General features: G+C 45.6%; 1 protein-coding gene across 1 annotated transcript in view; it reads right to left on the bottom strand.

Annotated features, from left to right (window-relative positions):
- Positions 1-25,237, bottom strand: part of LOC135911956 (neprilysin-11-like) — a 149,296-nt gene that overhangs the window by 13,187 nt on the left and 110,872 nt on the right. The window contains exons 12-13 of the mRNA XM_065444320.2: positions 8,689-9,110; positions 3,570-3,719 (exon numbers count right to left, since the gene is read on the bottom strand). Coding sequence (XP_065300392.1) covers positions 3,570-3,719; positions 8,689-9,110 — 572 coding nt within the window. The remainder of the gene's footprint in view (positions 1-3,569; positions 3,720-8,688; positions 9,111-25,237) is intronic.

Genomic DNA, 25,237 nt, shown 5'->3' with positions numbered 1-25,237 from the left:
CAGGTAATTCACTTCAAACCTTACAAGATACTGTATACAATGAACTACTAGCTGTTTCAATGTGGTTTCGTGAAAATCAACTATTACTAAATGCCGACAAAACAAAACACTTTATTTTCCATTGACGAATGTAAACTGTGAACTACGATTCTATTAGCATATCATTAAACAATTGAACCATTGGGTGTGTTCCGACTATTAAATATCTAGGCATTACATTTGACAGTAACCTTAACTGGAGAGACCAAATCAATACCGTTTGCAAAAAGTCATTCATCTGTTACACTCTCGTACGAGCACGTCAATACTTTGATTTGACATTGCTACGGATATTATATATCAGCCTGTTTCACAGCCACCTTAGCTATTTTTGCGAGTGGTGGGGCTAAACGTAGATAACATACCTTACTCCGTTATTCCGATTAAAAAAACGAGCTGTTCGTGCGATTACTTTCTCTTCGGTGCGTCATTCCTCTCATCCTCTTTTTCAGAGGCTGCGTATACTGCCGTTTACTGACATACGTGCTACGAGATTTCCTGCTTAGTAAATAAAATAATAAACACAAACACACCTCTGCCGAGTACCATCTTCACATTTCCGTCGTCAAACACACGGCATGCACGCATCGGTAATCTTAATCTCCCTTTATGTTCGAATGTGTACGGCGAAAGATTAGTTCTATTCTCTGATCTTAAGCCGTGGAATAATTTCCTCTTGAAATAAAAGTCAGAAGAAATTTTGACATTACATGTAAATGCCCCTTCTTATCTTACCTAGCACGTTCTTGAGTTTTCTTTGTTTTGTTTTCTTCGTTTTTAGCGTAGCTTTGTGGTTATATATAGTATTTACCGCTTATGTGTGATACTTTCGCTATTTTGTTTGTATAAGACTGATAATTATTGGAATACATTTTTTGTATTGGACCCATCACTAGCCACTTTAGGCTATGGGACCAAATATCTTTGTACGCACTTTTCATATTATTGTGTAATGAAAATACCCTTTTGATTTGATAATTTTGATTTGACAAGGAACAACCTTGCCTTATAGATGCTCTGAGGTAGATCGATTCGGATCGAGAATCATTAACCCTTAACATTGTTGTGCTATTACCGCAACAGATAGTGGTGCCTTCAAAAAGAACATACCCACTGTTTATGTGCTCTTACAAACGGAACAAGAAGCAGTGATTAAGTCAACCTTAACTATTCCGATCGAACCGACACTTTCTGTTACACACTCTAGCACACCGCACAGCGTGGATATTTGACTGGATTGATCTTCCTGCAATGCAACATGTTTGATAGTCTCCCACGTCTGAACGAATTACATCTTGAAGGCAATTAGCTAATATATTCGCAAATATTTTATTATCCACGTTGCAAGTTGATATCCATCTACTTTGTACAACATGGTTGCATCGCTCCTTTTTGGAATAAAGTGCTGTGCGCCCTTGGCACAGCCTGGTGGGTAAGTATCCAATTCTGTAGGCATCTTCGTACACATTAAGGAGAAAACGAGTGAATATAGAACAAAATCACTGATAAAAGTCTGCACTCAAGCCATCAGGCCCTGAAGTTTTGCTGTCAGCTAGCGAATCAATTGTTGCTTCAACGTCTCAGCATGTTCTTCGTGACTGAGCTGTGGCAGTAATAAAACAAATTTTCCGTTATCGCTTCACATAAAGTTACCTTATTACATGGAAATATATTCTCATATTGGTCAGTGAACGCTTTATTTATTCTAGCGTGGTCATTAACAATTGCTGTGGCATATTCTATCTCGAACACTTGCTTCGACAGAGCATGCCAACGCTCATCACCAAGTGAATAACTACAAGGGTGTAGCTACATATACTGACATGTACGTGCACGGGCTAGTGCACATCTGTATCTCTCATTGTTCCTTCTATATATCTGAGCCATAATATTGTGAATGCCTTGAATGCATTTGCCAGGATGTAGGCATTCAAGTTCGTGTAGCTCATCTAGCGGCTTACACAACTCTTAAGTTTTCCTTTTTTCTCAGAGGAGACTATGGAAGCTTCTTTATTGGCTGTCATTTCAACTTGTTGCTTGAATATCTCCCACTGCGCAAAGATAGATAAAGAACTGCGACTTGATACTTCAATAAAGATTTCTGGGACGCGCTTGAGAAAAGGCATATCAGAGAGTAACAGTGTATTATTGTTCCATAAATTCCTGCTCATCAGTGAACATTGAAGTTGCCGGTTGCCAAAACAAAGATGCACTAAACAATGATCACTGAAAAACACAGCGTGCCCATTAATTGTCGCCGTACATTCTAGGAAGGACAGGTAAGGGTATATAAATCCGATCATGCCTTGCAAGAGATGTACTTCGAAAGTGTGTGTAGCCGCATGGGACGTTTTCCTGTGGCCCTAAATCAGCAAGGCGATAGTCACATGTCATGGTATTCAAAAGTGTTAACGTTGGTATCATGGTATTGTCTTATAGACGACCGTTCCTGTGCACTACACAAACAATTGAAGTGGCCTAAAAAAACCAATACACGGTCAGTGCGGAAGTGCTGGGTCAATGAGAAAAAGTAGTATTCCCAGTCACGTGCCCTACTTGGCGCATACACGCTAAGAAACCTCCAAACTTGCGAGCAATAAAAACAGCGCTAAAAAACACGACGTGTTAAGGGACACAGACAACAGCGCTGTTGTCTGTGTCCCTTCACTCGTCCTCTTTAGCGCAGTTGTTTTGGGCTCGTAATCATGAACCAACCAGCCCAAATATGTACTCTTCTCCAAACTTCACTTTCGTTATTGACACCAAAATTTAAGGCACTCTTTCCTATCAATGCACACTCCGAACAGGTTGTGTTGCCGTGTTTTGCTCACAAATAGCGTACTAGAAGTCAGTCGCGTGGCTGCGCATACTTCATACTGGGAATGGCGCTTCAGCAGGGTACTGCTTTGGGCTAATTGGTTACAATTCTTCGCGCTGGTTTCCGTGGTCTTCCAGTGTTAGTTCCAAGCGGCGCGCAAATAACATTAGTCATGAGCTACATCAGCCGTTGTCTCATCATCGGATTCAGTTTTTTTCCCTGAATCGCAATGATATCTGACGCTTGGCTGCGCAACAAGTACAAGAGCTGACCTCGCACGATAAGCGCTGAGTGTGTTTATCGCGTTGTTTCATTACGATTGAGGTATCAGCGCAGACGTGAAATTGCTGAGCAACATAACATAGTCAAGAATAAGGACAAATGTATAGGTCAGTTGTTAGCTTTCCTACCAAACCATGAGACAGCATTAACTGATCACTCGTGATGATATGAAGATTTTTTTACACGTCGCCCAAATGAGTTCATAATCACTGTCTAATAGTCTTTTTCTTCCAACAAAAATCTGTAATTGCTAGACAAGCGCTTGATCTGTATTCTCTCTCGTGTTTCGTTTCTAATTGGAAAACTTCTTAAAACTGGATAAATTCTCACTCGCCCGTTTTTCAATGCTTCTGCAGCGCAAATGTATGGCCCCTCCATTACCCTCTCCCTACGGATATTTAGTGTGAACTAAGCGAAAAACGCCATATACCTCTTTTTCCTGATGAAGAAGGCAGCGAGTTATTGACTCGAAGTGATGCCTGGCTTGTTGGTTCCACATCATGCTGTATGGATCCGTGGCGCTCTTCATAGTCCCGTTGTTGTAGATATACAGGAGACCCAGTAGCTCCGTAGCTAGTATCTAAAATGACCACAAAGCTTGTGTAAACATCGAGATCGTCTATAATTGACTGGCCCAGGCTTAAACCTTCACGAGAAAGTATATTGCAATAAAATATTGCGTGGGTCCTCAGTTGGTATTGCAAATGTTTTTAAACGATGAATGCATTGTCTGAAACGTTGGAATATTTAGCAGTTGGAATTGCGGTGGCTGGTGCTTTTGACTAGTTGATGTAGTAGAATAATTTTACGCAATGAAGAAGAAACGTAAATGTACGTTAATGTACGTTCACAAAAGCGGTAAAAGCGGACTCGGCTCGCCGCCGTCGGTAGAACGTTCCAGCTATTACACGGCCACACTTGCGCACGATTTTTCCCCCGCGGCAAGCTAGTCATTTGCTACCAATTGGATTCAATGTGTAACTCTGATCAGCGATGAGCAGAGAAGATGACATATCTATTGGCGGCATTTGAACTCGCGAATGAAATGGTCCTTCCTGATTAATTTTCCCGATCGGCGGTAAGAGGCCACCTGCGAAAAGTAGTTCCGAGATGCATTCGCTCCGCGGCAACAAAAGATTGTCGCTTGACTGCCTTCGCGACACACTATCTACTGCCTGAAGCACGCGGCGGGATTCTTCTTCGTTAATGCGAACGTACCTTATTGTTGCATGGACAGCATAGCCTGCTAAATATTTCGTGAAAGGGGTGCCGAAGAGTAAACTGAAGAGTGCACTGAAGGCGACGGCCCCTACTGATTTAAGCTGACTTCACGCACAATTTTGCATGTGACTCAAGTGCTGTAATTTGTCTGAAATTATATTAATCTCACTGTTAAGAAGCGGGAACTTCTGTGTGGAAGTAGGAGCTGTGCAGTGGTCGCTTTTTGGCTGTGATGCGCACTCAAGCCAAGGCGCCTACCTGGCGTGCATAGAAGACGATCTCGCTCTTTCCCGCAGGACTGGTGAGAAGATATCGGAAGCTCGTAGATAAAATGTGTATTTCGAGGGCAATGTGTGTGTGCGTGCGTGTGTGTGTGTGTGTGTGTGTGTGTGTAATGGCATTACTTGGTTCATTATACGACCCACCGTCACCAGAAAGGCGTGACAGAAAACCGTGGGAGAAAACCGACGCAAAATTACGTCATTTTCATCTAACTACAAAACACACAGTAGCCACAGTGGGCATATTATACACTGCCCCACCGCCACTCCCCAAGGCCGCTTCTTACGTTCCGTAGCCGAGTGCGCTAACCACTGCACTACCGTTAAATCACGCGACAACGATGAATATCTTCGATACTGTGCGCGTGGTTGGGCTCTGCCTAGTCGGCGATTCGCTTGATGGCGCGTCATAGGAATGGCGCCACTGTCGGCGCTATGGAGTCTGCGTTGCCCCAAGTTGAACCCCTGTCTCTTAGGTCATTGAGCGAGACACCAAAGCTTGGCAGGAGGCGCCATTTCACGGTCCACGAAGTACGAGACTACCTTAACGCAGCGAAACGTGCGAAGCGAGCTGCTGCATATAAACAACGTTCACCACCCAAGTGGCCGACAACGCGAAAGGCAGAGCGAGCACGCGGCTAGCGGCAGCGGCTGCAGCGAGGCAACGTGCAAACCCCAGGAGCTCGCAATTCAGTCACGTTCCACCGCATCACTAAACTCAGCGACGTAAATGAGCGACATCCTCGGCGTGAAGTAATGCTCTCCACATCTTCCTTGGGTGTCAAAGTCTATATTTCTTTAGGTGTTACGACTGTTTACTGGTAATATTGATCAGCCTTCATGTAGTGCTTGCTAATGTACTATGTGTCCTGCGCTTTTTGTTCCTAGTAGATAAATTATGTTACGCACTATAATGAAAGCGACTTCAGCCTTGTCTTTCCGACTCTGGCGGGGATACAGCCAGGTTTGACATGCGCTGAAGGAACGTAGGTAAAGGTTTGTAATAGGCCTTCCGACGCTAGTTGACTCATAGCACTAAGGCTCAGTGTAACGTTAGCGAGACAGATTATTATTTCAAGACTGGCATTCGTGCCAATATGAGGTGTTTCTTTGAATTTTTGTACTTGGAGATATGTGAAGCCACGACAGCGTTGTCGTGAATTGATTGCTTAATAAATGTTACTCCCATGATGATGCTTAAAATTCGTGCGGCGCTAAAGGTTGTTTGCCGCCACTTCCTACCTAATCTACGCTTCCTTTCTGATATTTGTGTTAATTTCGTTTTAGTAATGCACCTGATGAATGAATCAATACCGTATATCTTATGAACAGTCGTGAGCTCCTTAACATTTTGGAGCAACACAGTAAAATAAGTACTTAGCACCCTTACTGTGGTGCACACTCTTACAAATATTTACACCCTTTGGGGCGTATCTTGTCACAAAACAAAAATCGTCATCTGTCTTGCCCGTGTTTCCTTTCTTTAACGCTGCGAGCCCGGTACTTCCCAGTCACGAACGGCATGCGCGTTATCAGTGTGACGCTGCTTCTCGAAAGGAAAGTAGAGAGCGCCGAGCTTTCAAGAAAGGAAACTCGGGCAAGACAGATGACGATTATTCTTGCGGGACAAGATAAGGCCCAAAGGGTGTAAGTATTTCTAAGAGTGTGCTACTTAGGTGCACGAACTTTACAAAATGGTGAAAACCTTTAGGCGGGTGAAATTCAGAAGGCAACCTTCCACGATAACCTCGGCGAAGTATCACACGTAACAGCAGCTTTGATAAACCCTCTCAGCTAGTGATGGCATACGCGCTCGAACCCGTAGCACTTATTGCGATAGCAAAAGTACGGGCCGTCCAGACAAATGTCCGCCGTCACTGTGATGCTCCGTACAAAGTCTAAGCGGATTAAGTGGTATAACGTCTCGGCCGTGCGCCGTATGCCGTAGGTGCGAGCGAAAATTATGCGAGGGCGAGCTGAGAAGTATGCGGCGCTTTCTCGAGTTTGCAATGAAGGAAGGCGTCGACGGTGCAAGCCGTCTTCTCACGCGCGCAAGGAAGGAGCGGGAAGATGTGTGCACGCTAGGACGGGGGCTGGCTAGTGCGCATCTCCTCTTTTACTCCAGGTGCGGCTGCTGAGCGCGGCCATGTGCTGAGCAATCGGCGCTTGGTTCGAAGGCTAGCCGACCGGAGATAGCTGATGGCACCGTGTGCGCCGTGTTCTTGAGCTCTTAGTTTGTGTTAAAGCGACAGGCAGCAGGAAGGAGAATTCGCTCACTGATGCTGTCGCTCTTCACCACACCAGCGTTCCGACAGCGAATTGCCGCAGTCATTTAGTGAGATGTTTTCGTGTTTGGTTGTGCGCGCGTGACAACGTTCCTGTTACTTTAGTTAGTAAGCGAATGTTTACATTAGTTTACGCAGCTGATCAACACGTTAGCCTTAATTCGTATATCTGTCTAATAATTTGCTATCGCAGTAAATCGATATTGACCGACGAGTAAACTAAACTGCATGCAAACTCAGAGTGCAAAGCATCACTGCACGGGACCATGTTGCCAAACGCACTGCCATGTAAGCTTCACGTGATCTCCCGCGTACCACGTTCCCTGAAAAATCCCGAAAAGAAAATTCCCTCTTTCTCCTAGCGCTTGCAGGCATTACTAAAGCTGCACACATGCTCTTGAGTTTGTTTTATTACGTTTGTGGAAAAAAGAAAAAAATTGGAGGACACTTAAGCTTCGCCTTCAAGAGTGGGACGCGACAGCGTTCCCGTCGACCCGCCAAGGGGTATAAGACAATGCGCTACGGCACAGCGATCACTTACGATGCGCCCCGCATCGGACTTAGCGCCCACCTATCACGCGGTGAGCGTCGAGCAACGGAGCGTTCGCCGCGGCAACGAAACGTGCGCCTGAGCGAAAGAAACGAACCAAAGAACTCGGTGTCTCGGAGGGGAAACGGTCTACGCCAGCCAAACGTCGTGATCGGCACGCGCAGAGAGATAGATAGTAATCTAAACCGGAAGCATGGCGAAGCGTCGTCAGGGGAGAGGGAGTCCCGCGACGCGCCTGGCAGCGGTCCCAATGCGCGCGTGGCGCGCCTCCTGTCGGGGCAGCGCCGTACATTGAGAGGAGGGGCTCTTCTGTGTTTGCCGCAAGATGGCTCTGCGTGTGCGGAAAGCGCAGAAGAAATGCAGCGGAAACGCACTTCGCAACTCGTGTAATTGTGACTTCTGTACGTTACATGTTCATAATTACCGATATACACCGCAGTATAACTTTCCACGGCTCGTTTCGAAGGCAACACCGCATTCACTAGAGGCGCGTTTGCACCGCTTGGAAGCATCGAACTCGTGGCTGAGTGGTAGCGTCTCCGTCTCACACTCCGGAGACCTGGGTTCGATTCCCACCGGGCCAATCTTGGAAGTTGCTTTTTATTTATGAAGCGCCTGCCGTGATTTATCGCTCACGGTCAACGCCGCCGACGCCGACGCCGACGACACCGGCTTTTCTGCGACACGAGCTCCTTAACGCTATCGCGTTAAAAGAACGCTGCATTTCAGAGTTCAGAATAAATTGTGTTTTATTAGGCGATATATGAAGTTCTGTGAAGAAGGCTTATCCACACATCTAACTTGCCCTCACTAAGATAGGCGCCCTTCTACTAGTAGCACTGTTGAATATGAAGGATGCGTTTTGAAAGCTTGGACGGTGTGGGGAATGTAGGATGGCATGAATCACTTCAAGAGCCCGCGTACTGGCATCTCGATTATAATTCGGTTGCGGAGTCCGTCATCTTTGCTATGCCGAGCAAGATGTCAAAGACACAGAGCTTTCATGCCGTGCATATGGTCTGTTACTTGTGGTTATGAAGACTGAAAAAAAGCTAGGGGTCCGTTCCTGTGAACTATCAAGGCCTTGAAAAAACAATGTGTAACTTTGACACACCCATCTATCGAATGTCCGCATTACGTTTTCACTAAAGCTCTTAGTATTCTATCTCTGTGGTGAAAGTGCAAACTTGTGAACCTCTTGGTGCAACTCACATTTCCAAAGATTCCGTAATTGTAGGCTGGCGATCCTTTGGCGTAAAGCAATGGCGAAGAGAGCAGGCCGGGAGGGAGGTAGATGTGACGTCGAGGGCCCTGGTACAGGGCGTTTGTCGCTCCCGATTCGGTCATCCGTGCTGCCGCATCATAATCGAGCCACTGTAATTGCCACCACTTCACAGTCCGCGCGGCTGCCAAAGACGCCAGGTATCCATTGGCATCGAAGTTGAACTTGAATTGACGCAAATATTCGTTAATGTACTTGACCGTTTCATCCGGAAAGCCCATGGTCACGATGATAGCGCTAAGAGCTTCCTCATCACTCTTGACAATCGAGGAACCGCTGGCGAGGTGAGACGCGAGCGTGGAGACAACACTCTGTCGGATCTGATCCGCTGCAGCCAAGGATTCTGATGACACTGCGCAAGAAGAATTTGAGGAATATATCAGTGATTGCAAAAATATGAATCATGCTGATGCCCACATAGGTGAGCAATTTCACAGTGTTTCAATTGCCATTCTGCAATGTTTGTATGATTGGGCTAAACTATAAGGACAAAAAAAAAGAAAAATCTAAACGAACGAAGGATTGCTATTTCGAAGTCTACTGTTCAGAAAAGGCTACTGTATCGGCAGACTTGCTGGACAGTGCATATTTTGGCAACTGCTTGCTGTGTCATTGTCGCTGGCTACGGTGTCATGCCGCAAGACATAAACACAGTCTACCCTATTCACTGCCTGCGTTAAATGCTTGCCATGCATACGCCCACATGTACATATGCATCATCGTTCTGCGACTGTATCATGTGTATAGAGGGCAAAGCTCTTGGAGGAAGGAAATGAACTAGGCGGAAGCATTACGTTACGCAGCCAGCTTTCGAAGCCAAATCTACGTGAAGCCATCCCCTTCGCCTTGTCTCTCTAGAAATTGGTGGATCCAGCTTTTTAGAGGAAATGGTCATAACAGCAACGTGAAGCGTGTATGCTAAAAAGCTGTGCCAGCGTTGTTGTGTAATCATAAACACGATTCTATGAATGCACGCAGCCCTTTACTTTCTGAAAACCAGTTTCGTTTGAAAGTAGAACCAATGACGGTGATTCCAAGAATGTGAGGTATGCGCTGCCGCACAGCGCACACATCACCCCGGAGGCGTGCGCTCGTAGATATGTCGAAACGTGCGCGGACATCTGAAAACAATGCGAGCCATGGCAGCGCCACCGCGCGGTGGCGGTATTCGGGGATCATCTCGGAAAAAGAACCACGAATGCCGTCGCCCGTACATGCTGACCTTGGCAGACTGGAAGACAATTACAAGCGTTACCGACTTTACTGTGTATGCTTTTATAAGTGTCTCGGCTGTCGGCCAAGCTATCTACAGAAATACTCAGTGATGAAAGGCATCATACCTGCTTATCCCATCGCAACAAATATACGCCACCAAGAGCGCTACTATAAAATCAAAGCAAACCATTCCGAAGCTCACTTTTCTACATATAAGGCATTCTCAAAGCGGCAAATTGCTAATTCGAGAAACTTCTAACCGCTACGACCTTTACTACCCCCACAGACGTAAAGGGGCCAAACATTTTTTAATACAGAAACACACACTTGTGGAACAAACGCGACCTAAATAGTGTCATTGCAAGAAATATACGTCAGCAAAGCTCAATTTGTGTAATGAAGCACATTATTGTAACCTTTCTTTGCCCACTGTTCTAACGAGTAGGTCGGCACAAAACGGCAAGGTATTGCCATCTTGCGGCCTGTTGATGATTGCATCACGTACATACGTGGGATAGATTTTAGGTGCGGCATGTCAAACGACGTTGCGCGTTAAAAATCTGACCGGGCCAGCATGTGCCCGTGCACTTTGCGGCCTCCGAGTAAAGCCTGTTTCACATGGCGTGATTTTCGTCCCTCCGGAAAAAATATTTCCGCACCACCCTCTCTCTCTACGACGCGTCGCACCAATCGGTGCAATGTTTGGGCGCCAACATGCTAAAATAAAGAAACAAGCAGGGTGAAAATCCGCCGAAATTGAAACGAGAGCTATTTCGCGTTTGTTGTCAATTTTTAACACATTTTTCTGATGGAGGTTTTGAGAAATTTCTGTCGTTCAACATATCCATCAAACTGCAGCTAAGCGAATGAAGCTGTGGATTGCGAAAGCGGTACGTACGACCGTACGTACCGCTTTCGGTACGTCTTTATTTTCATTGTTCCTCTATTCCTTTCATTTTCTTCTTTTTTTCTCGCTCCTTGCTGTCTGCTGCCTTTTGGACCTTCTGGTTATTAGGACCAGCAAAGTTGCTTTTGTAGCAACTTTTTTCCTAATGCCTTGGCACTTTGTACCACTTGTTTTTATGAATAAAGGTATACTATTATTATTATTATTATGATTAAGCACCGACACACCATAAAGGCAGACAAAAATTCGTGGTTCAGATTCGGCCCTCTGATTTCAATGCGTTGCTGACATGCGACATTTCTAATCAAGCGACATTTTCTTTCATGTAGGCTTCGGGAGGTAACTGTAGGTACCTACGCGCATTTCTATTATTCACCTGCACCTCAAGTTGTAGTTACTACGAGGTGTCCCTCACGAAAAGACGTGGCCTTCGCATGGCGTCTCAGCTTTCTGGCTCGTTGCATACCAGCTGGTCGTTATAAATGAAGACGCGAGATTTGTAGCACGGTATGCTTTTACGACAGTCTATATTATGGCTCATTCGCTCGTACTGATCAAATCAAAGAATATCCAACTAGGGCGAAATGCTGTATTGAGCGCATATTATCCGACCTCTTAACGTCGCTCTGCGCGCGCGACTGTTTAGTTGCCGTCTCTTCGTGTCTGCTTTTGCGCGTGATTTTTCCCCGTGAATTAAGCGTCTGATTTCAAGAGGTAGAGACAGCAAGAAACAAGCTTTAAGGATGTGCTGGAGATGTTATCCTGGCGTTTCCCTTAACGTTGTGAACTGTGTGGTGCATGAGGAAACATTGCATAGGAGTCCATCACTGGTAGAAGAAAATAAAGCGCACTGCCTCGTATTCACGTGCTTGGCCACCTTTTCTTGGCTGCACTTTTGGTGAAGCCAATCTTGCTCGGGCTAAGAACCCTCATAAGTGGTTGCGCTATGACGCGCGCCGATGCGGAACGCATTTCTATGGCACAAAGCATCATGATAGCGTTATCTGCTACGAAGGAAGAATAGGGCAATGCAGGCTAATAATCAAGGCAGTGGTGCTCCGCTATTTCAGTTAATTCATTCAGGCAGGAGGTACATTTGCTAATGCTTCAGATCTGAATATTTGTAGACAGTAATATACAATACACCACAAGAAATACCTCCACCAGGGGATACCGGCACGTTTAAGACGTGTATGATAACAGAGCAAACGGGTAAAGACGATATTCTAATAGATATTAAGAGAAGAATATGACGCTGGGCAGCTCATGTAATGCGCAGACTAGATAACCGTTGGACCGTTAGGGTAACAGAATGGGTACCAAGAGAAGGGAAGTGCAGCAGAGGATGGCAGAAGTCTTGATGGTGCGACGAAATTAGGAAATTTTCGGGTGCTGGTTGGAATCGGTTGGCGCAGGACAGGGGTAATTGGAGATCGCAGGGAGAGGCCTTCGTCCTGCAGTGGACATGAATAGGCTGCTGCTGCTGCTGCTGACGATGACGGCGATTATGATGATAATCATGATACGTCTTAAAATTAGTTAAAGCGCGGAGTTTCTCCTGGCAAACCACGGTGTGAATATGTGGCACGCCGTAGTGGGCGGTATGTACGAGCCTAAATAAAATTGCATGAGCGTTCCTTAGCCTTTTTCGATATGCGGCTTGTGCGGCCGCGTTAAAACCGGCGACGTCGAGCTTTGCAAGCGCAACCACACAGCCATTACATTATCCCAGTGGGCCGGCACTTCTTGCCTTTTGTACGTAAACCTATACTTATGTATAGGATTACGTACAGTACAGTTTCCGGCCCGGTCACAACTAAAACAACACGATGTAACGTACCTCGTGCTAATCGAAAGACAGTACCGCCGCCTAACGGCCGTGACAACTCAGGCAGACCTTAAACGGCAGCTAGAAAACGGCTTTGTATTTGAGTTTATCTTATGTTGTCTGAGGTATTCTAATTACAGTTCGAAGCGATCGTGTTTGCAGCTTCGGCGTAAGTCATATTTTGCGAATTTTCTGACGCAACTCATTTTTTGAAAAATCAATTAGATCATAAAGCACTTGGCGGAAAGCCTAGACGAATGAAGGCATATGTTGTACTTCCGCACACGTTCGCGCCCGCGACGTACAGTGCTCAGCAAATCTAACGCGACATTCGGAGACGCGTGGCCGCCGAAGTTTGTTGCGACGTCGGGGAGAGCTCGTGAAGGCAAGCTGGCGCTTGTGGTATACGCTGGGGGCAAGAGGGTCGACGACACACGAAGGCTGCATTGGACGCATGCGTCTATTTGTCGTACAAAAATCCCTCACGTGACCTGATCCTAGGTGCCTAGGGACAGCATCGTTTAGGGATTTTCGAGAAGGCGCGATGCTGGCGCTGAGAGACGCCATAGTGCCGTGTTCGTCCTCGGCGTGATCGTTCTCTGGACCGCGCGTTGTTCAACATTGCTCATGTGATCGTGTGTGCCTTGCTTGTGTGTTGGTTGTGGGGTCTGTGTTACTTGGCGGAAAGCCGTGAGTAGTGGCGGTGCGGCTTTGGCCTCGGTGAGCTCTTGCAGTACAGAACCTGCGTTGCGTGACCCGTGCTTTCTTGAGAACCCGGCGGTGGTGACAATTGAAATATCGAAGTAGCTTAGCGCCTTGGCAGCGAAGTTCTGCGAACCGCGATGTGGCGTCGCCATGTCCGACTTTGCTCAACGGACATGGAGGGATGTGCTGCTCGCTGCATGTCATGCAAATGCAACTGCGTCGACCGCCCACTGTTCAGCGCTGAATGTGTGTTTGGTGTGCTGTGCTTGAAACGAGTGGTGCATCCGTGCAGCGGGCGTGGCGGAGGAGCAGAATGGCTTAGGGGCTCCGTTTGCGCGCTCACAGACGTGTGCTCTCGTCTTGGTCTCATTAGCGGCTGTTGCGGGATTGTGGTGTGCTAGCTCCTTGCCTAGTATGAATTTTACGGCGCTAACACACGGCATGCTCACGTTTTTCCGCGCTAAATATCATTTGCATGACGGCCGAGTGGAAAACGAGACATATGTCTGTGTTTTTTTGCGTTTGTGTGTTGTAAATTACTTTCTATTGTGGAAGTTCTGGGAGTCTTATTACGCAAGGAGTGCGAACGTAAACATAAACACATGTGTCTGAAATTTTGAATAACCCATAATACCCTTTACGACTGATAAGCGGGCTAGACGGCCTGTGTGAATCAGCTACCGCATGTTGCGACGCTCTTCCGTGTGGTAGACCGATGCATGGTGCGCGTTTATTTCTGTACTGTTGTAAAAACCATTTGTTTATTCACTCAATACAAATGTACGGCTCCTTCGCCGCAGTATATTGTAGGTACGCGGTGAAGCGTACTAAAAGTGGGAGGGGGCCGCTATCAGCCAGCATAGTATGTCTTCTTAGGCGACCTGAGAGGCGGCGGGTGCGCGAGTATATCATTGAAGAACTATTATTATGTCCAGTGACCCCTTTTCACTTTTAGTATGCTTGACCGCAGTACATTGCTTAGGCTTCACCGCGAAATATTAGTGTATTGCGAGAAAGATTATCGTAAAAAGCCTGATTATGCAACGTTTCTTTTGTAGCTGGCTCCACCGCAATACAGGGGTGTAAATAAGCATCGTGCAGTAAAGCATACTAAGAGTGGAAAGGGGACATAGGTTTACACTGTGCTCATTATTTTCAACTGTGACATAATTTGCAAGTGAATCTGTGCTCGTGTTAAGCTTCATTGACAATTCTTTGTACATTACAAATTCATATTGCAGGGAAGCTTAATAAAGCACATTTGCCACTATGGTACGTGTTATTCACCTTTAATGCAGGAGCACAATACGGATTCTTGCCCCTGCTTTTGGCTGGACTGCACATGCTCTTTGAGAATTGATTCATTCTTTGATTAAGCGCGAGACCTAGCAATGGGTAGCCCAAATATAGATTTGACCAGTGGCCAAGTCCGCATATGAAAGAGGAGGAAAAAAAGCCGAGTCTTTACACTTCAACACGGGGAGGCACAACTCCCGAAATAAATACGACTCTTACTTATTTGACTTTTCTGAGGAGATTACCGACTTGCATTGGCAAGTGTTCACTTCAGCAAACATTGCATGAAGTAAGCTTCCTGCGCGTATTTCACCAGCTATTGCATAATTGTTTCACATTATGAGTGAAACTGCAATATTCTTTATGCTACAACTTGCCCAATTTTGCATCTTGCAGTAGTATGTTAGCAGTGCTATTAAGGCACTTAAACACTCATGAATAGTAGTAGAGAGAAAAAAAATAAAAGTAAGAAAGCGGTGGCTTTTTGTGCGTAGACTATGCATACACCTGGTGCTCTTATGGTGATTTTTTTCCATATCCTCTAAACCATTCTAAAGAGGAAAATTTATACACAATTAGTTTATACACAGACCACAACTAAACCACAGGTATCGTTGGTAAGCAAGGCATATTTATTCGGTAACATTTTCTGCAGCCCCTGCTATTTGGCTTTCCTTCCTTCCCTCCTTTTCAGCTGTGCAGCTTCATTAAGAAGTGATGAGACAGTCTGACAATTTTAATCGTTAAAGACTTAGCGAAACCTTTTTCGGGTTGTTTCTTTCTTGGTTTCAGACTGTGCACTTTGCATTCTGAGGCGTGTTTTCTATGTTTGTTGCTTTTTTTTATGGGTAGGGCATGTCAACATTTTTTACACCATGTCAAGCATGAGGTGCCATAGACTGTTCTTAGATGGAGTCTTGCGCTTTCATTCTGTACAATATGATGCCGGTTTTTTGTGTCCAAGGCCGTTTTACAGCGTGATTGTAGTATTTTCCTAAGTTTTTGCCTCTGTCACCCAAGCTTGAAAGATTCCTACCCAGTGCCGGTGGCATGACACATGTGATATTTCTTTGTCAATAAAAGGAAGTCTGTCACTTATCCTGTGCATTGGTTGTTTTTTGTCGCTTTGAATTGCAATTTGTTGCCTATATTTGCTCTTTTGTTGCATTTCAGATTAGGATGGCTACCGTAATTGACATTTTACCATATTGCACACAATGTGGATGATATGTAATTGCAATATATGGCCACCATAAATATAACAGATGTTAATAATTCAAGAATAGTGCATTTGCATGGTGGTGCAGTCATGAATTGTGGCTTTAAGGTACCAGTGCTGCAGGTAGCACTCCTTGTTCAGAATATAGTTCAAGTTACTACTTTCAAACGCCATTGTTTTTATCTGCATTTGTATAGCTCCAGTTTCTGTGAACAACCCACATCTGGTGGAAGAGTGGCTTGCACCTGAAGTTGGGTCCAATGAATAGCCAAGTTTCTGCCCGTTTTTATGTTATTAGCATATTAGTAAAGGCAGTCGCTTTCATAGTAGCCTGTTTGCCCAGTGTAGAAGCCGCTGCAGGGTTTCAGGATCTCATACACATCTTCAGCTTTGCACGGGCCACAGCATCTGGCTCATAGTTTGTCAGAGGCCATGTATTTGGGGCAAGCTGAGTTTACTCACTAGCAAAGGGAGAACCAAGCTTGTTGGATATGAAGTAAACCGCCTGTACACTCAGTGCCCTTCTTTCATTTTGTGTGACATGTGGTTATAGCGACCCTTGCTTTATGCACTTCTTCTCCGGCTGCAGTCTATTGCATATGAAATACTCGGCATAGCTTTCAGGAAACTGGGCAGGAATAACACTGAAAAACCAGCAGATGTTAATTATTGCACTTATCATGCGAAGCGCCTTACAGTATGATGAGGGCGTATATACATTAGGGTGTTACTCAAGGCCTTGTAGCATATGTCACTTGTTTGGAGCAACATGATGTATAGCACTTCTTTAATCGCATGCTATAGGTTTAGCAGGTGTGGCCATGGTTGAAGTGCAGTGCAAGGTCAAGAATTCATATTTATGAGCAGCACCCTGGTAAAGGAGACTCTTGGAAAACTTGTGGGAAGCCTGTTGAACATCTGGTTGACCCATTTGCTGGCTCAGGCAAAGGCACTTGCCCAGGCACTTGCTGGATCCATCAGGCAAAGTATGATAAAGCGAAGGAAGTCCTCAACACTCCAGAAGGTTTTTATATATAAGCACTGTGCTAAGGTCATAACATGCCAACAAGTCTTAGTGCGCAGGCAGTGCACAACCAACTACATACGCCTTCTGTTCAGACATTGCTTATTGTAACTAACCAGGATGGAGTGGACAAAAATGAACAGCAGCTCCATTAATTTGGTTTACCTGGTATCAACAGTATTTTGTGAGTGTACATTGCCGTACTCCCCAATGCCTGCTTGGGTGACATCAGCAAGGACCAGCTTGATGCAAGGGGTAATAGAAGTCTTTACAAGCTAAAAATGCATGCATGCATGGAGAGCACATTGTGTACAAAAAGTAGGCACTTCACAGGGGCACTGGAGAAGGAACAGATTATTAACAGTGGGCAAAAACATGCTACTAAACACCCAACACTGTTGCCATGTAACAACCTCTGAAACAATCCCTCTTAAAGAGGAAATCATCTTTGTGTATCCATAAAGAGTGCAGATGGGCAAAGCCCCTTGAGTAATGCTTCGAGCTTCAAAAGCCCACTTTGCACGTCCTGAATACTTCCTTCTTAAGGCTTTGCTGGGTGCAAGCATTCTACTGTCGAAAAGCTGTCATTGAGAGCACTGTTGGTTTGGTGGCAATACAGTTCAGAAGCAATTGCAACAAACCTCCCTTCCTAGTTGGCCTGGATTCTCACGGTGCTGATGAAGCAGCACCATGAGGCAAACAAGGTGAACGGATGCCTCCAAGCCCTTGTTCGTTTATCACACTGTTCTGCTAGTAACAACCATGAGACTTGAAACCAACAAGCTCAAGTTCCGCACTCGCATGGTTACTGCGAAGGACCCATAAAAACAGAAAACTCTAGGGAAATGATTAAGTTCCATTTAACACTTAGTATTGCTGCAGCCCACCCTCTTCTTTTACTTTGTCTGGTCGTGCTACATCTTTTTACTATAGATAGGCATGAAACTAGGTGATGTCCCCTATCAGTGTCCAATTTTTATATACACTATGTGCTGGTTCAAAGAGGCTCGAAACACTGTAATGGAAGCTTCAAGTAGAAAAGGTGCCTGGAAGAAAAAAAAAGCTGTGCCGCAACCATCTCGGCAACATCTTGTCCCCTCAATAAAAATTGTTGCTTCCATATCAACTTGAGCCCTCCAGATTACAGTAAAGTACCAGTGCACTATGGACAACTAATCAATTCTCAAAAAGCATGTGCAGTCGAGCCAAAATCATGGGCATCAATCCGAATTGTGCTCCTGCATTGAAGGTGAATAATGTTACAAAATGGCGAATCTACTTTAGTAAGCTTCCCTGCAATATGAATTTGTAATGTACAAAGGATTTTCAATGAAGCTTACCATGAGCACAGATGCATTTGCAAATTATGTCACAACTGAAAATAATGAGCACAGTGTAAACCTATGTGCCTATTCCCCTCTTAGTATGCTTTACTGCACGATTATTATTTACACCCCTAAATTGCGGTGTAGCAAGCTACAAAAGAAACGTTGTATTATCAAGCTTTTTACGATTATCTTTCTCGCAATACACTAGTATTTCGCAGTGAAGCCTAAGCAATGTACCACGGTGAAGCATACTAAAAGTGAAAAGGGGCCACTGTCACTGGACATAATGAGTTCTTCAATTATACACTCGCGCACCCGCTGCCTCTCAGGTCGCCTAAGAAGACATACTATGCTGGCTGATAGCGGCCCCCTCCCACTTTTAGTATGCTTCACCGCTTAACTAAAATGTACTGCGGCGAAGAAGCCGTACATTTGTATTGAGTGAATAAACAAATGGTTTTTACAACAGTACATATAATAAACGTGCACCATGCATCAGTCTACCACGCGGAAGAGCGTCGCAACATACGGTATCTGATTCACACAGGCCGTCTAGCCCGCTTATCAGTCGTAAAGGGTATTATGGGCAATTCAAAATTTCGGACACAAACGTGTTACTGTTTACGTTCTTACTGCTTGCCTAATAAGACTCCCAGAACTTCCACAATAGAAAGTAATTTACAACACACAAACGCAAAGAACACAGACATATGTCTCGTTTTCCACTCGGCCGTCATGCAAATGACATATAGCGCGGAAAAACGTGAACATGCTGTGTGTCAACGTCGTAAACTCCATACCAGGAGAGGAGCTAGCACACGACAATCACGCGACATCCGCTGAGACCAAGACGGGAGCACATGTCTGTGAACGCGCAAACGGAGCCCCTAAGCCACTCTGCTCCTCCGCCACCCCCGCTACACGGCTGCACCACTCGTTTCAAGCACAACACACCAAACACACATTCAGCGCTGAAGAGTGGGCGGTCGACGCAGTTGCATTTGCATGACTTGCACCGAGCAGCACATTCCTCGATGTCCGTTAAGCAAAGTCGGACACGGCGACGCCACATCGCAGTTCGCAGAACTTCGCTGATGAGGCGCTAGTCCACTTCGATATTTCAATTGTCACCACCGCCGGGTTCTCAAGAAAGCGCGCGTCACACAACGCAGATTCTGTACTGCCAGAGCTCACCGAGGCCAAAGCCGCACTGCCGCACCGCCACTACTCACGGCTTTCCGCCAAGTAACACAGAACCTACAACCAACACACAAGCAACGCGCGCACAATCACATGAACAATGTTGAACAACGCGCGGTACAGAGAACGATCACGCCGAGTACGAACATGCCACTATGGCGTCACGCCTTCTCTTTTTTTTTCTTTTTTCATTGGTTAACCTAGGTAGGATATTAGGCAGCATAGTAGCAAGAGCTTGGTGGCGCAACCCACCGCCCCGTTTCAAAGGGGACGCTCATAACATCCATCCATCTATCCTCAAAAATCCCTAAAAGATGCTGTCTCTAGGCACCTAGGATGAGGTCACGTGAGGGATTTTTGTACCACAAACAGACGCACACGCATTCGACCGACAGTCGTTCGGTCTGTGTTTCGCGGTGGCGCCGCTGGAGCGCTGCAAACCATGGGTTTCTTCGGTTTCTTAAAGCCCCCATGGTTTCTACAACGCGCTCGGCTGCCGCGCCACTCGAAGCGGGCGTGCCGCGGGCGCACTTTGACGGGAGGTTGACAAAGGAATTTTATTTCGCGCTTTCGCAACGTGAAAGCGCGGCCTAATGTTTTCGAGCAGAGTTAATTTGCTAGCAGCGTATTGCGTGATCAGGTAAACGGGAAGAACGGGCGCAGACACCCGTGTAAGGGACTTACTACAAAAAAGGGAAGAAATCAAAACGCAGGAGAAACGCAAGAAAAAAAGAACGAGAGAATGCGAGCACTTTCGGTATTGACTCATCTGCATGCGCTTTCACAGCTTCGAAGTCTATATGTAGCGAAGTACGTTATTATTAAAAAGACTATGTACCAAAAGCACAATGTGGTTATGAGGCACGCCATAGTGGGGGCCAGAAATTTTGACCACCTGCGTTTTTTAACGTGTACCTGAACCTAAGTTCCCGGGTGTTTTAGGATTTCGCCCCTATCGAAATGCGGCCGCCGTGGCTGGGATTCGATCCCGCGGCCTCGTGCTTAGCAGTCCAAAGAATTCTTCATTATATCAACTCGAGTGGCCACGACCGCCAACATCCGCAGAGACAGGTCTTTAAAGAGGCAGGCTGCTGAAGTCGGAGGCTACGTCGTTGCGCTGCTGAGCTCGAGGCTCCACTCACCTTTCCCCAAATGACGCTGTGCTTAATGTTTATTGAAAAAATAGAGCGACAAGTGGCATCATTCTCTAGACTGAGTATTTCAGATGCACATATATGCATATGATATTTCAGTTTACCTTGTATATTCTTGAGTGTGGACGTTGTAATATTATTGACAGAGAAATACTACACAGTATATTAATTCGCGCCATGTTTCCGAGGCACGCGGTTTGTTGTACTTACGTGCTTCTACTGTTCCATCACATTTTTATTTTATTCCTGCGAAATTGTTCTCTCTGTGAAATGTGAAATATGCCTGATAAGCGTGGCCAACTCAATAAACAGTGCTTGGTGCGCAAGATTTCTGTTCATTTCTTGTACTGGCGTTAATGTATATGTGGGCGTAACAACATGCCATACGGCGTCATAAGTAGATCGTTCTCTTGCACGTAAAACTTAGCGATACATTCACCCATTCACCAAATGTCTCCACGCAGCTGAAGTCGTCTAATTGACGCCGTCATATGAAGGAGCGTTGGTCTCTGTTACGATGAAGTCAGCAAAAGGCCAGTGAAAAAAATAGAGGTGGAAGTCGTTCTCCACGAGATCACCGTTTTCGCCGGCGTAAAATCGCCTAGAGGATTACCAAGCAGTACAAACGTTCTTTGATAGCCCCTCACCCGATGCGCTCACTGGTCATGAGGCGTTGCTGCTGCCAAACGATAACCTTTTGCTTCAAGCCTCAATGGCGAAAAATTCTGGCAGCGACCGACGTAGCCCGTCCTATGTAATAGACTGGACACTAAAGCCAGTAAAACACGTTGTGGGGCTAGTTGGTGCATAGCTTTCGAAAAATTAAGCGCCAGTGATAAAGGCACACTAAGAAGGAACAAACGACAGGACAAGGCGCCCACCCTTTTGAAATACGTGACTCAGTAAGTTGTTATAAAAGGACAGAACTATCCATGCAGTATGTCGTATGGGATCACCCATGCTGGGTATATTTGGGGCAAAGCGAATAGAAATATTCCCGCGTATGACTGGGGCATGTCGCATTGACGAATTGCAACAGTTACGGAGCACGCGCATTCCTCAACTGGCAGAATTCTTAATGCGTGCACAATGAAGGCCGCCTAAAGAACAAGCCTCGAGGATGCCGATCGAGAGCAGCGTCCGACAAAAAGGAACGCATCCCGAATGCTGCCGAGTATGACCTACTTTTGACCGCTAAGGAGATCCGAAACGATTGCGGCCTCATCGCTAACTCAAGCTCGGTGAGTCGGCGGCTTCTGAAAGTGGTCTTCGAAGCCGCCTGCCGGCTAGGCAGCCACTGCTCTCTGGCATGAACAGTGCCAAACGGCTGGTATTTGCTCAGGAGCACCAGACATATGGACAGCACAGGAGCGCTGCGGTGTCGTGGTCTCGGACGAGTCTACATTCGTGACCCGATGGTACCAGCAGCAACATTTCTTTTAGCCCTTACATTCGTGAGCGAGACACCGAAGTATTCAGTAGCCTCTAAGCTACGATAAAGTCACTACCTATGTATTCCTGCGTATAGTCACTATAGGTGTGCATTGCTTTCCTTGGAGAATTTGCCTTGCCATATGCAGAGGGAGGGATTCGAGCAGACGCAGTAAACTGCGTGTCACATAGCATTTTCTGCTTTTCCATTGTAAAACATCATTCAGCGGTGCTTCACTGAGTGACTGTTCTAGAACCTTATCGATGCAGGGCTATCGACGGCCGAAACACGCTGATGCTCATTTGCGTGCTACGACATTGGAATGCTCAATCATATGCAGCCAACGCTTTCCTTTGGCGCCAGTGTTTTCGGAATTCGTGTTTGCATATCTCGCCCAAACAAAAACGTGTCAGTGAAAAACATTTCTTCATTTTCACAGATTTGAAGGAGGCAATCTTCAGCGAGTGGCCCGCAGCGCACACTGCTCAATTAGCCTCTGGAAAGCCATATTTGTAGGCGAGTCGGGGTCAGGCAGTGAAAAACTTTATTGCAAGAATGAACGGGATATATATACAAAGTAGTGCTGCAGTGGGTCATGCGCAGTGCATACATATAAGCGTGACGTTGCACTTATTCAGCCTCGCTACAATATCAAAGGACGGATTCGGGTACTTTGGAACATCTCGAAGGCCGGTTCAACGCTGCTGCATACAGATATTTCCTACACAGCATCTACCACGCCTCCCCCCCCCCCCGGTCTTGGACGGGCCATTTCCAGAGGGCTTCATTAGCTACCAGCAAGACAGGACCTTGTCCATATGGCAGTGTCGGTCACTCCGTTTCTGGAGCAAAGAGGCACTATGGTGCAATGTATACATATATGTAAATATATGTAAATATATAAATATATATATGTATATATATATATATATATATATATATATATATATATATATATATATATATATATATATATATATATATATATATATATATATATATATATATATATATACTCTACGTCGACGTTGTGCAGAAGTTACAGGGTGTCTTAACGAAGACGACGAAGGGAGGAGGGGTGAGACTTATGATGGCTGACACCATGACCTAGCCCTACTGTGTATTATTACAAATTGGTGCAGGCGCATTTTTTCTGTGTGGACATTCAAGTCGAGATGTGGGTCGACTTCATCATTGAAGCAAATCAACGCGGTGGCATCCGCATCATCGCTGCAACGGCTCAAGATGAAGAGGAAGAAGCTCTTCCGGAAGCAGTGAGCACTGATGCATTTGCCTACTATATAAGCGCTTGAACGTAGCTCACTTAGGATCACTTAGTTGCGAAAGAAAAAGTGAAGCTGAATATGAAACTTCTAGATTTTGAAACGTTTGTTGTGATTCCAATTTGAAACTGCAGGAAGCCTGCTACCGTTCCTTCGTCTGACAGTGGCGTCAACCTGCTCACTAAATTTCTTAAAGTGGAACACAACAGACAGCAAAATGAATTAATGCATTTGCTTGTAAACGTGACTGAATGAGGAATGAACAGGCCGAGTCTCGAATACGTGAAGACAGCCATGTTTAATGGAAATTTCAGTAGTCTCGAGTACTGGCTAACATTTTATTGATATGCATGCAATGAAAACTACAGGCACAGTGATGAAGATGAAGTGAAAAACATGCGTCTATTCCTATCAGGAATAGCCACGAGTTGTACGAATTGCTTGTCAACGCTCACAGCAACAAGCCATGGACGGAGTGGAAGCATCAATTTCTCAGCTCTTTTGGAGAGGACATGGTATTATTATGGCATAAAGCTATTGCGTTCAAGTACAGGTCTGGGTCTGCACTCAGCTATTTTTATGATAAAAGGAAGCTACTCCAGCTGGCTGACTCAGCCTTGCCTGAGACGTCTGTGGTTCCACTTATCATTCATGGTTTGAGTCCGGACCTTCACAAGCAAATAAAAGTGAGAGGGCCCAAAACGGTTGAAGAATTTCTGCAGGTTTCTCCTACCTACAGGACTCGGGACCCCAGCGGCAGCCCATGATGCCTGGTGCAAGGCGCCCAACTGCCACACGAGCTGATGAAAGACGCCTGCTTGCAAGCTGGAAAATCTACCGCTTCTCCTGTGTGCTTTCTGACTGACCAAGGAGGCTAAAGCCAACACGAAGAGTCAGATGCTGGGATAAAGAGTGCTTCAGCTTCCGCCTGAAGACACCAAGAGAAACTGTTAATTTGATGCATGCAAACCTCTTGTAAATATCTGTTTTTGTTGATGGAAAGGAAATGAGCGCGTTAGTTGCCACTGGAACAAGCATCACAGTTATAAATGCCCGTATTGTTGGGACTGAGAAAGTACAACACGGACGGGCTGTGGAAGTTCACGGATACGACGGAAGGCGAGATATTCATGATAAATGGACAAGTTTAACCATATCCTGTCTCGGCAGCAGTATGGCTACGCAGGTGCTAGTAGTCGACGGAGTACCCTATGAATTACTCCTATCACGTATAGCCATCAGTGCACTTCGCCTTAATATCTACTGGACTGGAGAAGTAACTACGGATGAAAAGCGGCACAATTTCATCGTTTCTTCAACTTCTTCTTCGAGGAGCCTGTGGCAGCTATCGTTGTGTGAAGATGTTAAGAGGCTTTACCCGGAATCGTTATGCTTGAAGGGATATCCCAAGGCAACTACAATGTTTGAGGTAACGTTTAAGTTAGCCGCTACTTCAGTGGCGAGAAAAACGGCATATAATTTGTCACGGGAGAAGAGAATGTGGCTGCAGAATGAGCTTTAAAATATGTTGGATGCATTGATAATTCGTTCATCCACATCTACATTCGCGTCGTCCATCACTATTGCATGTAAGGAAGATGGAAGCCTCCGACTCTGCACGGATTACAGGGAAACTAAGAAGCAGACAAAGCTTTCTTCCTTTTCCTATGCCACTAATAGATTCTATCATAGAGGAGACGGGTGGCTGCAGAGTGTTTTCGCGTATTGATTTATGTAAAGGATTTTGGCAAGTACCACTTTCTGAAGAATACAACAAATACTCTGCCTTCATAACGCCTTCTGACATCTATGAGTATTATAATCGACTTCCGTTTGGATGGAAAAACTCACTCGCTTGGTTCCAGATGATGAATGACGTCTTGCGACC

The sequence above is a fragment of the Dermacentor albipictus genome, chromosome 1 (genome assembly GCF_038994185.2).
Source record: "Dermacentor albipictus isolate Rhodes 1998 colony chromosome 1, USDA_Dalb.pri_finalv2, whole genome shotgun sequence".
Classification (NCBI taxonomy): Eukaryota; Metazoa; Arthropoda; class Arachnida; order Ixodida; family Ixodidae; genus Dermacentor; species Dermacentor albipictus.
Note: the sequence above shows the minus strand (reverse complement) of the source record. Positions and strands in the feature narration are given on the sequence as shown.